The sequence below is a fragment of the Schistocerca serialis genome, chromosome 8 (genome assembly GCF_023864345.2).
Source record: "Schistocerca serialis cubense isolate TAMUIC-IGC-003099 chromosome 8, iqSchSeri2.2, whole genome shotgun sequence".
Taxonomy (NCBI): domain Eukaryota; kingdom Metazoa; phylum Arthropoda; class Insecta; order Orthoptera; family Acrididae; genus Schistocerca; species Schistocerca serialis.
This window is the reverse complement of record NC_064645.1, coordinates 471,592,773-471,607,539: the sequence shown is the minus strand read 5'-3', so window position 1 is coordinate 471,607,539 and position 14,767 is coordinate 471,592,773. Positions and strand designations below refer to the sequence as shown.

The window sequence follows — 14,767 nt, the reverse complement described above, 5'->3', positions numbered from 1 at the left end:
TGCAATAATTTTAATAGGAAAGATGAGGGCATTAAGCTGGATAAGATATGGATGTCAACATTGCAGCAGCAGCGTGACTATCGATTCATTTCAATTGAGAAATTTGGCAATATCAGAGATCATAGCACAGCCCACGTCACGTGATTGACAGCGGCGCCCTCTGGATGGCTTATATATACGGCGCTCACTCGTGTTCTCGTTGCAGTTCGCCGATTGTCCTCGGAGAATGACTTCCGCAGTCGAAGGCGAAACGTCAGGGGAGAGTCTTATGTATGGACCACGGCATCTCAGCCCGGAAGTGTTAAATGATGACAACACCTGCCGTGAAAGCCTTCATTCTATGATTAATCCTAGAAGGGCTTCTCCACTGAACAGTCCACTAAACATCTCACGGACAGAGAATTAAAGTAACTGAATGAAAAAATTTGACACACTACGATTTTCTATGTATCTAAGTCATTGTCCGTTTTAAGGTATAATGAGTACGTAGAACATTTTATATTTTAATAATAGGCAGTAGAAGTGTCATGTTAGATAGCTCACGCAGTGCTCCTAACGAATCTACATGTGGGGCGGGGGCCATATTACCGCTGGTTATAAGAGCACAGTGCCTTTATCAATTGTACTCTTTGACGAAGGATGCAGTGGCCGGTGAGTCTTACTTTCAAGTTTTCGATATTATGACACGTCTTTTCTGGCGGCTGGGGCACTGTCGTCGCGCCGACATTATTGGCAGTAGCCAGCACACGGAGCCATCAGTGGTGCAGAGGTGGAAATTCAAATAGGCCGCGTTAACATCCCGTCGCGGGAAATGAACGCGTGAAAATTAAAGTCGGAAATGTTTAAGTAGTTATATCGAGCTGTTGTTCGCCCCCGGTGGCTGTGTGGTCAACGCGACAGAATGTCAATCCTAATGGCCCGGATTCGATTCCCGGCTGGGTCGGAGATTTTTCTCCGTTAAGGGACTGGGTGTTGTGTTGGCCTAATCATCATCATTTCATCCCCATCGAAGCGCAAGTCGCCGAAGTGGCATTAAGTCGAAAGACTTACACCCGGCGAACGGTCTATCCGACGGGAGGCCCTAGTCACACATTTATTTATCGAGCTGTTTATTATTTGATATAAAAAGGCTGATTAGAAAATCTAAACCGGGTAAAGCTTCACATTGAGCAGAAGCAAATTTATGGGGGAGATGCCAGGTTAAGCAAATCGTGTGAATAGCAGTTGTTAGTGCGGATGCCAGCTCGAGGAATAACTTATAGCCGACCTTACGATACTTATAATCAGATTCATACTGAACCAACATGAACGAACTGTGTCTTTTCTGGAATAAATGCACTTTGATTTGTGAATAGTATCAATGTGAATGAGAATGTCGTAGTTAAACGTGTTCTATCGTTTCAAGATTAATAAACTATGTCAGTGGACATCGTCTTTTGTCGTAGAGCATCCTTGTCATCTCTGATTATTAATTTTTGTGCCATTTAATTACAGGCACATAACATCCAGTAGGTACACGATTTCATCATTTTGCCGGACTTGATCTCTTTGTCAGTTGTCTCCCTGGTAACGATGCAAGTGCTTTCACATTAAATGTACTGTAGTATTACGTGAAAAATGGAGGGAGAGCATTTATCGTGCTCCACGAGGTTCAATATTGGGACATACATGACGACACAATCACAATCCTTTCAACTCGAATGAAGCCTTAATTATTTTAAACGACCATGCAGTCAGCAATACCTGGAGTTACCTCATATTCCAAAAACTAGAACTGGTGGTAAAATTATGATGTGAAAGAGCATTGCTACATAAGACGAAAAGAAGTTGTCGGAACAGCGGTAAAGATGACAGTGCGCAGTGCGAGAAAGTAATTACGACCAGGTTCTGCACATAGACCTACTCCACATGGCGGCTACAAATTATAACCAGTTTGAACAGCAAACTGCGTGTTTCATACCAGTACATGGGACGTCGCTATGCGGAAATTATTGCGAACATTCCACCACGGCCGTGAAATGGCTGTGGCGTGTAACGCAGTAGCTTTCGCGGTACTATGTTTCGTTTTCGCTTAAAGCAAGTCAGATCTAGACAGCACCTTCATCGACTGTAGAGGACTGAACCACTCCTGTGCGAGTGCGGACACCGAAGCATATCAGCATCGCGTGTCCTCGGTAGTCACAAGAAACAATTGGTACACCCACAGCGTGTAGTGAAGTGTGGACAACAGAAGCCCAGTAGTATGAAGACTTCATCAGCAACAAATGTTATGGTGTTAACCAATGGATTCCTGCTTCCGGAATGAGTCTTACACTCTGCAGCGGAGTGTGTCCTGTTATGAAACTTCCAGCCAGATTAACACTGTATGCTGAATAGGGACTTTATTAGCCGCGTCTTTCTTGGAGAGTGCTGTTACCTTATGAGCAGTCAAGGCTCTGATGACACCCGTCCACAGAGCTTCAATTCCACTTGTACATTTCTCCTACTTTCCAAATTACATACAAATTGTCTTGCATTCTGCACTGTAATAATGCCGCTGGAAGGAAGACTACATGGCGGAGAAATGGTTTAGGCACAACCTAGCGTTTTTTTTCTTTTTTTGTCTTTTTCTCCAGATTGAAACTTTCACCCTTTAGCAAAGTGTGCTATGGTGCACTGACAGAATGTAAGCCATGACGGGGCTCGTGTGTCGTGCCCACATAGCTCAGTTGCTAAAAAAATTAATCACAAAAATCAATGTTCCGGGTACGAGCCCGGGGACTGCGTTAAGTTTTGATCTGCCAGGGCGTTTTACATGGCCAACGGCCGTGCCGCAGTGGTAAGGGGTAAGAGTGGTAAGAGGTAGCATTATACTTTTCAGTGCATGACCGAGGGTGCTTCGTTACAATATTATGGATCTTCTGTTCATTCCATTCGTGTATTGAGGAAGAAAAAAAAGACTGTCTATATATCTCTGTGTTCACCTAATCTCTTTCATCTTATTCGCATGATACCTACACGAGATATTCGACGCTGACGGCTTAATGATCGCACAGTCTTTTTCGATTCATTATCTCTACATTGATGCGACAGGATTTCGCGATAATTGCAGCGTCTTTCTTGTAAGGACTCCTATTTAAGTTCCGTGCCATCCCTGTCAGACTTTGATACTGGTTATACCTACCTGTTACGATCCTAGCAGCGATTCTCTTAGTTCGTTCGATGTTAGTTGTCATGAGTCCTGATAACGCTGGAACAATACTCTAGAATTGGTCGCTCCAGCTTATTTTACCTGATTTCCTTTATAGATACATCGCTCAATTCCAGAATCATTACAACAAAATTAAGTCTTCCTTTCGCGTGCCGTAGAAATGAATTGACGTAATCCCATTTCATATCGCTTCTTACCTCTAAATACTTACACGATGTGTTGTGCTGAATTTTTTCGCTAGTAATCTTGTTCATTCTCTTTGTTACGGACATTATGTGTGTGTGTGTGTGTGTGTGTGTGTGTGTGTGTGTGTGTGTGTGTGTGTGTGCGTTTGTGAGCAGGTGTTACGCTTATCTCTGTAATGTAATTTGTGTAATACATTATGCTCGATCTTGATGTATTAATGGTTTGGTGAATGGGTGATGTCCGAGGACCAAGAATGAAGATAAAAAATCTCACATAACGTAACTGATGTTAGCTTCCATCCGGCCGGACTACCTGTTCCTTTCATTTCAGTTATAACGTGCACATGTGTCGTCGTCCCGTGGTAGACATCACGAAGACGGCGGTGCAGTTCTGGTACCATTGGAAGTTTGAAATTAAGTCATTAATGATTTCGTTAGCTCGCAGCAGCTAATTATTAGGGCTTGGTGCGGATATTAAAACTACGCCCGCGTGTTGCCATTACAGTGCTGTTCCCCTTGCAAGCACGATGTGACGTCGGCCGGCCAGTAGTGGGCTGTACTCACCAGCAGGAGTTTGCCGTCGGCGGCGTCCCGTCGCAGCAGCAGCGCCGCCTGGTTGTCCTCATCTTGGAACACGTCTCCCAGCGGCTCCTCATCCGCGTCCTGAAACGTGAACGTCACACCGTTACTAAAAGAATAGCTGGAGAATAAAACTAGACAAGTAGCGTTCAGAGAATTTCAGCCTAAATGTCCCCCAGAACTTAGAACTACTTAAACCTAACTAACCTAAGGACATTACACACATCCATGCCCGAGGCAGGATTCGAACCTGCGACCGTAGCGGTCGCGCGGTTCCAGACTGAAGCGCCTAGAAGCGCTCGGCCACACCGGCCGGCAGCAGTGACATCTGCAGCAATTTGCGGAAGGGGTGCACTTCGGTCACATTGAACGATTCTCTTCAGTCGTCGTTGGTCCCATTCTTGCAGGACCCTTTTCCAGCCGCATCGATGTCGGAGATTTGATGCTTTACCGGATTTCTGATATCCATGGTACACTCGTGAAATGGTCGTACGGGAAAATCCCCACTTCATCGCTACCTCGGTGATGCTGTGTGCGATCACTCGTGCGCCGACTACAGCACCACGTTCAAACTCACTTAAATCTTAATAAGCTGCCATTGTAGCAGCAGTAACCGATGTAACAACTGCGCCAGAGACTGGTTATCTTTTGTAGGCGTTGACGACCGTAGCGCCGTATTGTGCCTGTCTACGTATCTCTGGATTTGAATACGCATGCCTATACCAGTTTCTTTGGCTCTTTGGTGTAAAACTTCTTGACTTTCCTAAGTAGAAGGTGACAACTAGAGAGGTTCTCTCGCCCGTGGTTTTGCTGATTCCGACGTTGGCTTCGTTACTTCATTTCGGAAGTGTAGATTCTCACATAAGCGGGCGGAGCGGCGACAACCCGACAGCGCCGCGCTCGCGCCAGCCGTCGGCTGCCCTTTCGCCGCCTCCTCGCTTCGCCCCCCTGTCCGCAGCAGCGCCTTCGCGCGACCTCCCCTGCGTTTGTTTCGCCCGAAGCCTGACAAGCGACGACCAACTGGGCGGGTTCCGCCGTCATCGCGATACCACGCCGCTACCCGGACTGCCGTGCCGTGGCGCAGACATAACTTTTTTTTTTTAACGGTTCCTTTTGAAGGCTGCGCCGGCCGTCACGGGTCTGCTCTACAGCGCCGTGACCGGTCCTATTAGTAGTTACCGCTATCCGCTACGATCTGCAAATACGGTTTTCGTCCTTGCGGCGAAGTAATTTTTGTTTCCTCTTCAAACACAGTAGAGAACAAGTAACGCTACACTACAGACAAGGAAATCGTTCGGGCCCAAAAAGCTCTTTTTTTTCGGAATGCCAGTAGAGACTACGATTGTTTAGTGACTAGCCTCGGAAACTTACTAAGTTAGATAATAAAATAAATTTTCATCGATTAATGAAAAACATTATACGAGCGGATTAGTGAAAGACAAGAGAAGTCAGAAGCCTTCATCATGGACACAAGTACCTAAAGCATAAAAACAATTCATAATGAAACAATAGTATTCAGTTTCTGTTTAATTAATCTGACAAAACGCGGCTTTTCACGCCATCTCTTACATCGGACTAGTTTTATTCGTACGAAACATTTTGCATTACAGCTTCATCAAATAACAGTAATGATTGTGTTGTGTACATAGTTCCACGTAGTCAGCGCGTACACAACGTTCCCACTAGAGCGCGCCCCGCTAAGCACAACAGCGCAGGCGCAGCGCTCGTCCGTCTCCGCACTACGAGATGGCGCTGCCATAGAGACGGACCAAATTCTGCTTCCGCCGATCCGCGTATTAATATGTAACGCAGCCAATGAGATTGCTGCTAACGTAGAACCTTTTCTCCTCGCGGATCACACTCGCGCAGTGATACATGAACGCGCGAGGTATTATAACAAGTGTACAGACCTCCGATTAGTCTGTCTGCACCAGTCTGTACCAGTCTGTACGAGTTCTACATACGTCTGTACCAGTCTATAGTCAAGTTTCAGTCTGCGCCTAATAAGATTACCATATTCCTGTACATAGCCATGAAGGTAAATGTATAGACACTTTTGTCAAGTATCAGAGATATGTGAGAATAAGATTAACGTACCAAGACCAAAGGAACTTCAGATTGTCAATTGCAAATAGCATCCAGAACCAAGTTAAGTTATTTCTATGCTTTTTATTATTTTAATAAATGTGTGTGAAAATTAATCAAGTTCTGTTTAAAGTTGGTCACCGTCAATCTGCTACTCTAAGCGTGCAAGTGGCATTTCTATCATCTGACCTAACGGCAGAAGATAAACACGCCATGATAAGACCACAAGACATATTGCTGACATTAGCCTACTTCGTTAGAGCGACAAGTCAAATAATCTGATGGTGTGTGTACCGAAGGTCTTACAGTACGCACACCACAGATTGTAATAGCGTAATTACATTGAAGCGCCAAAGAAACTGGTATTAAAATATAGAGATGTGAAAACAGGCAGAATACGGCACTGCGGTCGGCAACGCCTATTTAAGACATCAAGTGCCAGGCGCAGTTGTGAGATCGGTTACTGCTGCTAGAATGGCAGCTCATCAAGATTTAAGTCAGTTTGAACGAGGTATTATAGTCGGCGGACGAGTGATGGGACACACCATCTTGGAGGTACCGATGAAGTGGGCATTTTCCCGTTCGACAATTTCACGAGTGTACCGTGAATATCAGAAATCTGGTACGACATCAAATCTCCGACGTCGCTGCGGCCGGAAAAGGATCCTGCAAGAACAGTACCAACGACGACTGAAGATAATCGTTCAACCTGACAGAAGTGCAACCCTTCCGCAAACTGCTGCAGATTTCAATGCTGGGCCGTCAACAAGTGTCAGCATGCGAACCATTCAACGAAACATCATCGATATGGTGTGAGTTCCCTCCAGCACTTTTTCAGACAGTAGTCGAGTCCACGCCACATCGTGTTGCGACACTTCTGCGTGCTCGTGGGTCCCTACACGATATGAGCAGGTGTAGTAATTTCTTTGGCTCTTAGGTGTAGTAATAATTACAGTAAATTGACAGGGACAAAAAACCGAATTAGATCAGAAGAACTTGGCCTAAACCGAGAAAACAACTGACAGCAAAAGAGTAAAACAAACGTGGGCACAGAGGGAGGTCGATCAATGTTTCTAACTACCTTGTACAGTCCTAAATGAGCTCGTTCGCTCAAAAATATGAACATATAATCGGATGTGAACATTTCTATTCTTCGTTCCTTCAAGGATCTGAAGAAGTACGTCTCATTTCCGAAGAGTGAAACCTACATTTTATAATACCTTATCTCAACGATTTCAGAATTAGCACGGCATAACATAGGCAAAAAATCTATGATGTTTCTTGCGAAAACTAACTCATCTTAGCATCTGCATGTTCACGTTTAGTCGTGGCGTATCTGAAGTGGTCAACTTTTAGTTAACTTCCCTTTGTTAGTCGTTTTTAGCACTACGTATATTATACACAGTCAGTTCCACAAGAAAGTGTATGCCGCTATCTCTGTGAAGAAAAAGACAATATTATAAATATACATTTACATGAAAATACATATTATTACGAATTGCACAATTACCTAATAATTAATCCAATCGCCGCCATTATCGGCTATAGCTTAACACCTTAGCCCTCTCTCAGGTAAATCATCCACGTTTCCATCCTCTAAATATCGTTTGACCCACTTCGCAACGAATGTCTTTGACTTGTTAAGAATGTTAGCAGTAGCTCCATATGAGAGCTTTGGTCCCTTTGGATGATTTACAAGGAACACTGCCTCGCGACGTTTCAGATACTTTGCACTCATTTTAAGCTGCAACAGACAAATCAAAACATTCAACTCTCACACTGTTTATCTATACGCTGTGCAAAAGCGTATTGATTACAGATTCGAGTCCACTACCAGAGATGTCGCTGCGGACGTTACATTCGAAATTATGGCGTACACTTTCTTGTGGAACTGACAGTTTTATAACAATTTCGGAATAACTCAGTAAATTGTGACAATGTGACATTACAAAGAAATATGTTTTTAGTAATATTCTCGATATTATCGAGATTATGTAGTACAACTGTTAAATGCTGCAAAACAGAAACTTTCAAGGCGTTCATGAATAAAGAACTTCGATTTAATACGATGGAATCGTATTTCAATAGGCACAGAACACTGAAGGAAAACTCCTGTAGAACACAATTAACAACTGCACAAGGCGAAGATCGGCAATTAAAAACTCAAGTAGAATGCAATTAACATCAACCACGCACGGTTGCAAAGGCACATTTTAGTGTCAACTGCACCATTAACTTCCAATTGCTGTTAACTACATGTAGCTTGTTCCGGCGTAACCACAAGCGCCGACACGCAGATGAAGAACGCAAGAGCAGATAACGCTGTGAGACGACGTCAGCCAATAGCACGCTGACTATGACGTCATCACGACAGGAGCGGACTCTACAAGAACAGAATATAAGCGCCACTTCTGACAGCCTCGACCGGACGGTAGAAGGCGGACACTAGAAGATCCGGACTAGAAGAGAGCACCAGAAGAACTGTTACTTGTGATCCATATCCATTACTTGCATGGATATTCTATATAGCGAAAGACATTGATTATATGCATGTCGCCAATAGCTTGCGACATGACATTGTAAACCAAAGTTAAGTATTGTCAGTCTACTTTATTGTCACTAACAGTGGATTACAGTCCTTGTGGTAATAAGCCTCAAGTATACCTATGGTACGTTACAGAAAGAAAGCTCATGCACAGAACATGCCCTGTTGCTTTATACATTTATTAGCCGTGGAACAGGTACGAATTCGAATAAATCATTGTGGACTTTCAGTTCTTTAGAGTCAACAGTCTCATTTGTTTCACTTCTTCCTGCTGTGAACGTGAGTTAGAAGAATTTCAACTGTGTGTGGTATACACCCTGGAACGGTGATCTGCCAGAGCGACTACGTGCGGATACCTGCGACAGAGAAACCGGCTACGCCTCGATCAAAGGTGCAGATCCGTACGGAACGAAGAAAACGACTGGCCATTCCCTGTGCAAGCTGTTTAGATGTTATCTTTTCAACTGTGGTTCCAATCTCGAAACGTGAACCAGGCAACGGATACGGCGGTGACAGTTGCTTGTCGTGGTCTGTTTTTCACATAGAGTTTCAAAAACAAAAAATTAATGGTCCTTGTCTTTCTTTCGATCTGCTTGTAGTAACTGTCAGGGTGTTAAACAATTACTGTAGGTCCTTGACGAAGGAAGTGCTGTGCCATTTGATCATGACAGCGTAGTTTTGTTTTTTGTTAGCATGTACTGCAAATTTCTCACCGTCTCCTCTTATATTTATGGTGTACGTGTTTTTTTTATAGAGAAGAAACTGAGTGGCAGCTGTACGTGATATAATACCTCGAGGTGGTAAGCCCAACACAACGGAAATCTACTCGACATCATGGATGTGGTGAGTAATAGTACTTCTTTTCGCTCAACTAATGAGAAATTAAGTTACTCGATTTTACAGTATGGTTGTGAATCTGTGAGTATTCGTCGTCTAACTATAGCATGCATTCAGGGAACTCTTAACTTGCACATAACATGAAAAGAGAATAAGAAGAGAGCGTATAGGTCCCAAAGTGATAGTTCTGTAGAGACATTAGAAGATAAGACGAACCATAAATTTACGGAGATCCAAACTCAGGAGTCCCCCATAGTTCAGAAACTGAGCTGCAGGAGCTTCTTAGCAGAGTATATAATGCAGTAATAAACAAGTGGAATGTAACACGATGGCAAGCCGCTGGTACTATAAAGTGCAAACTGCTCCTCCAACAAGAGCGTTGTTTCAGGTTAGACTTGCAACAGATGATGTCAGCGGTGAAGAGTTTTCATCGCGGAAACATCCCCTGTCACCCTCACAGGGAAAACATTAAGAAACACACTAACCCGGTCGTGATATTCAACATGATAAGTTGATTTAACTAATATATTCTTTTCGTGAGAGTTGTATAGCGAACAGCAGTCACTTTGTGTAAGACTAAGCATTTTGAAACATCAGTTTCCCTCTAATATTAAGGCTATCAACGAAACATAAAAGGCAAAATCTTGCAAAATTATCATGGACTCTTAGAGGTAACATAGATGAATAAATTGTCAGTTAGCCCCCTCCATATCCCCAACCACACATAAAGAATATGCTGTGATATGAAGCTACCCATCCGAGGAACAGTACGTCAAAATCTAAGACGTGTTTTCTGTTTGAAAGAAGGATGACCGGAGTTTAACGTCCCGTCGACGACGTGTTCATTAGCGAAGGACCCAGACTCGTATTGGGGAAGGATGACGGCCTTGTCCTTTTCAAACGAACCCTCGCGATACTGTAAATGGAGCCAACTAATGAAATTTGGCGAAAGTTTGGTTATCTTCAAATAGGTCGAGTTTCAAGTACCCAGGTCCCGTGTTAGCGATGCTGTTTTCGAGGCATTAGCACTAATACCAGTAATTGCACTATTCGGCTGCTGATGAAATTAACCGATGGGTAACATTCAACTGTAAAGAATACTGTGGTACAACCGATAGCATATTATTTTGGTAATCGTATTCTGCCCAGACTGCACTGATGATGAGGAGGTATGCGCAGCATCACGTAGCGTGGCCTCAAGAACCCAGTCAGTGCTCTGTGGAACAGCGGAGGAAGCGATGATTCACAGCACAGGGCGTGACTGTCAGTGGACAGATTCCTTGCGATCGGTAGTCTTGCTTCCCAGATCGTGATATGTCGATGGTAATTTCAACGGACGCAGACAATCAGTTTTAGTCGATTTCAAAATTTACAGTGGTGTTTCTGAAACATCCTAGACAATAGCACGGCTCAGGTATTGAGACAACGATTTGTATTCGAACATGAAGTGTTGCTCCTGACAGCGAAACAAAGAAACTACGTCGTGACCCGAAAAGAAAAAAATGCTTGCCCTGCTCAAAGTAGTGACCTGAACCGCGCAGCGCATCTTTGCGAGGAAACAGAATATCGCTCGAGTAGAAAATCACCTAATCCAAAATACCGACTAGAAATAGTTGCGGGAGAAGAATGGAAGTAAATACCGCCTGCGGCGTGCGGGGATTCAGGGAAATCCTTACTCGAAGATGAAACGGTGCAATAGCAGCAGAAGGAGGCTACATATTGTTTTAGTTACGTAGTCGACATCTTTGCCACCAATCAATGTCCGAAACCACTTGGTCACAAAGTGTATGTCTGTCAAATAAATGACGAAATCGTCAACTGCATGTCTAAATAGACAAGAGTTCATTAATCAGAAGTAAGCTTAGCCATGCTTAACCAATGCAAAGAAAAATATTGTTGCTAAACGGGGAATTAACAATAAGACGAGGATAACAATGGGTGATTGTTGTATTTCTTAAAATAGGATGAGGGTATGTTATTTTTCGTGTCGGGTAATAACAGTACGGTAAGGTATCTTTATTTTGTTTCTATTGTCGTTCCAGTTCACTTCAGGATCATGCCATAATCACTCTATTAACCTCGCCATAATCGATTCATACCCTCGTTCTTATATAATGTGTTTCTAATGCGTACAGGTCTATGCTACATGAAATTCACGAAAAAATAAACATCCTACTACATATACCAGGTTGATTTACGCAGAATGTATGACTAGATTTGATTCGATTGACTCTATTTCAATTTATTGCGTGTTAAACAGGTTCATGTTGAGGGGAAAGGGTGGAGCGTTTGTGTGGACACGGCGACTCGGCGTTACACAAGCAGCCGCCATTTTTCTGACCGCTCCGATTCGTTAACGTGATTTCTTTCGGTTTTTATGTCAGATACGAACCCCTTTCACTCGGCCTGCCGCAGCGAATGTTGTCGCTCTCGACGCGGAGTACGACTGGAAGTTATCGGACGAAAGCATAGACAAACAGCGTTAACCTAGTTTTGCTCAAGGACAAACTGTGGCTGACAATTGAAAGATTTTCTTTCAAATATAATTTATGAATAACTTATCGAAAGATTAGTGGTATATATTCTAATATGTCTGCTTATAATGAATCTCCAGATTTCACAACAGTTATGGAATCCTTTAATTAAGAACTCAAAGTTATTTATCATTAATTATCGAATACCGTTTAAGCCCAAGTTTCTCCAACAAGTAATTACCTCTCCGGAGGGGCAAGGGTGAGTCTATTTACTTTAACGAGTCTTGCTATGGATACTATTAAAAAAGCCGCCACGGAGTAGAAAATCTGAAGCAGACAGTATTGCATAACGTACTCTGCAGCTTTAATTAATCTTCATCATCGAGTGCCGGCCGAAGTGGCCGTGCGGTTAAAGGCGCTGCAGTCTGGAACCGCAAGACCGCTACGGTCGCAGGTTCGAATCCTGCCTCGGGCATGGATGTTTGTGATGTCCTTAGGTTAGTTAGGTTTAACTAGTTCTAAGTTATAGGGGACTAATGACCTCAGCAGTTGAGTCCCATAGTGCTCAGAGCCATTTGAATCATTCATCATCGAGCAGTGTGACACCGTGGTTAAGACACTCAACTTCCATTCGACGATGCAAATCACCATCCTGCCATCCAGATCTAAGCTTACCATGGGTTCCCTAAGTAACTCAAGACAAATGGAGGGCTATTTCTTTTGAAAATATCTCTCTAGAATTCCTTCCCCAAAACAAACTTGCGCTCCTTCTCTAATGACCTCGTCTTCGATAGGACGTTAAACCGGAATATGCCTTCCTTCCTGCCTTCCCTTAAGCTCTACATCTACTTGTCTACTCTGCGAATCACACGTAAGTGCCTGCCAGGCGGTTCATCGAACCACCTTCACAATAATTCTCTTTTATTCCACTCCCGAACAGCGCGCGGAAGAAACAGATACCTATATCTCTATATTTCGAGCGCTGATTTCCCTTGTTTATTATGATGGTCGTTTCTCCCTATGTAGGTCGGCGTAATCAAAGTTGGTGGAGAAAGTTGCTGATTGAAATTTTGTGAGAAGATCGCGCTGCAACGAGAAACGCCTTAATTTTAGTAAATTCCACCCCAAATCTTGTATCATGTCCGTGACAGTCTCTCCCCTATTTCTCAGTAATATAAAACGTGTTGCCCTTCTTTGAACTTTCTCGATCTACTCCGTTAATCCTATCTGGTAAGCATCCCAGACCGCGCAGCAGTACTCCATAAGAGGACGGACAAGCGTAGTGTAGGCAGTCTCTTTAGTAGCTCTTTTGCATCTTCTGAGAGTTCTGCAGAACGCAGTCTTTCGTTCGCCTTCCCCACGACATTTTCTCTGTGTTATTTCCAATTTAAGTTATTCGTAATTGTAATTCTTAGGTATTTAGTTAATTTGCGGCCTTTAGATTTGATAGTTTTGTCGTGTAATCGAAGTTTAAGGTATTCCTGTTAGCACTCATGTGGATGACCTCACAGTTTCCTTATTTAGAAACATTTTCACATCTTACAGATGTCTTATCTAAATCGTTTCGCAATTGGCTTTGATCTTCTGATGACTTTACTAAACGATAAACGACAACATCATCAGCAAAAAACGTAAGACGGCCGCTCGGATTGTCTTCTAAATCGTTTATATAGATAATGAAGAGTAGAGGGCCTATGACACTACCTTGCGGGAACGCCAGAAATCACTTCCGTTTCATTCGATGACTTTTCGCCAGTTACTACGAACTGTGGCGTCTGTGACAGAAAATCACGAATCCAGTCGCATAACTGAGACGGTATTCCACAAGCACGCAATCTGATTACAAACTCCTCGTGAGGTACGGTGTAAAACGCCTTCTGGAAATCTAGGAACAGCGAATCAAGGTATGGTTTACACTACGTTACTGCCAAATGTATCCTGAATAGGCAAGTTCAAATGGTTCAAATGGCTCTGAGCACTAGGGGACTTAACATTTGAGGTCATCAGTCCCCTAGAATTTAGAACTACTTAAACCTAACTAACCTAAGGACATCACACACATCCATGCCCGAGGCAGGATTCGAACCTGCGACCGTAGCGGTGGCGCGGTTCCAGACTGAAGCGCCTAGAACCGCTCGGCCGCATCGGCCGGCTGAATAGGTAAGTCTTTAGCTCTCTTAATAAGGACGCAAAACCGGCCGAAGTGAAGGTTCCAAAGACGCTGCTATTATTATTTAAATTTAACGACATTAAAACGGAACTCGTTGAATTTTATGAAAAAGACAGTGAACGAGGGCGTGATGAAAGGTAATGCTTCCGAATGTTTAATGTGAAAACTCTTAAAGCATTTTAAATAGCAAAACTTTATTAATATCCTACATCTTTATTCCTTATGTCTACATATTATTCCTCAAGATAGTCAACCTGGCGCCGAAAACATTCCTTTCAATGAGAGAACAGTTTGTTGATACCGTTACTGTAGAATGTTTGACTTTGTTGGCAGAGTTACTACCTCACCTCTGCCTGCACCGCTTCAAAGCTATGAAAGTTACGTCCTCGAAGGTGTTCTTTATATTTAGGAAGCAGATGAAAATAGAAGGGGGCAAGTCGGCACTGTATGGAGGACGATCGGTGACAGTGAACCTAAGGTGTCGGATTGTTGCAGACGTCGCAGCACTCTTGTGTGGTCTCGCATTGTCATGCTGAAGGAGAGGGTACTTAATGTGTGGACGAAATCCTCGAATTCGAAACCCGCACTCTGTTGTTCATGCATTGACATGCTTTCATGTGACATGCCATCTTACACACTACAACTCGGAACCTCCTAACGACAGATGGCTGCAAATGTGTAGACATGACGAATATAGATGTA

At 43.4% G+C, this 14,767-nt stretch overlaps 1 protein-coding gene across 3 annotated transcripts in view; it reads right to left on the bottom strand.

Moving 5' to 3' along the window:
* Nucleotides 1–14,767, bottom strand: part of LOC126416096 (A disintegrin and metalloproteinase with thrombospondin motifs 1) — a 498,682-nt gene that overhangs the window by 161,294 nt on the left and 322,621 nt on the right. For all 3 annotated transcript variants that reach the window (XM_050083591.1, XM_050083593.1, XM_050083594.1), the window contains exon 5: nt 3,940–4,038. In XM_050083591.1, coding sequence (XP_049939548.1) covers nt 3,940–4,038 — 99 coding nt within the window. The remainder of the gene's footprint in view (nt 1–3,939; nt 4,039–14,767) is intronic.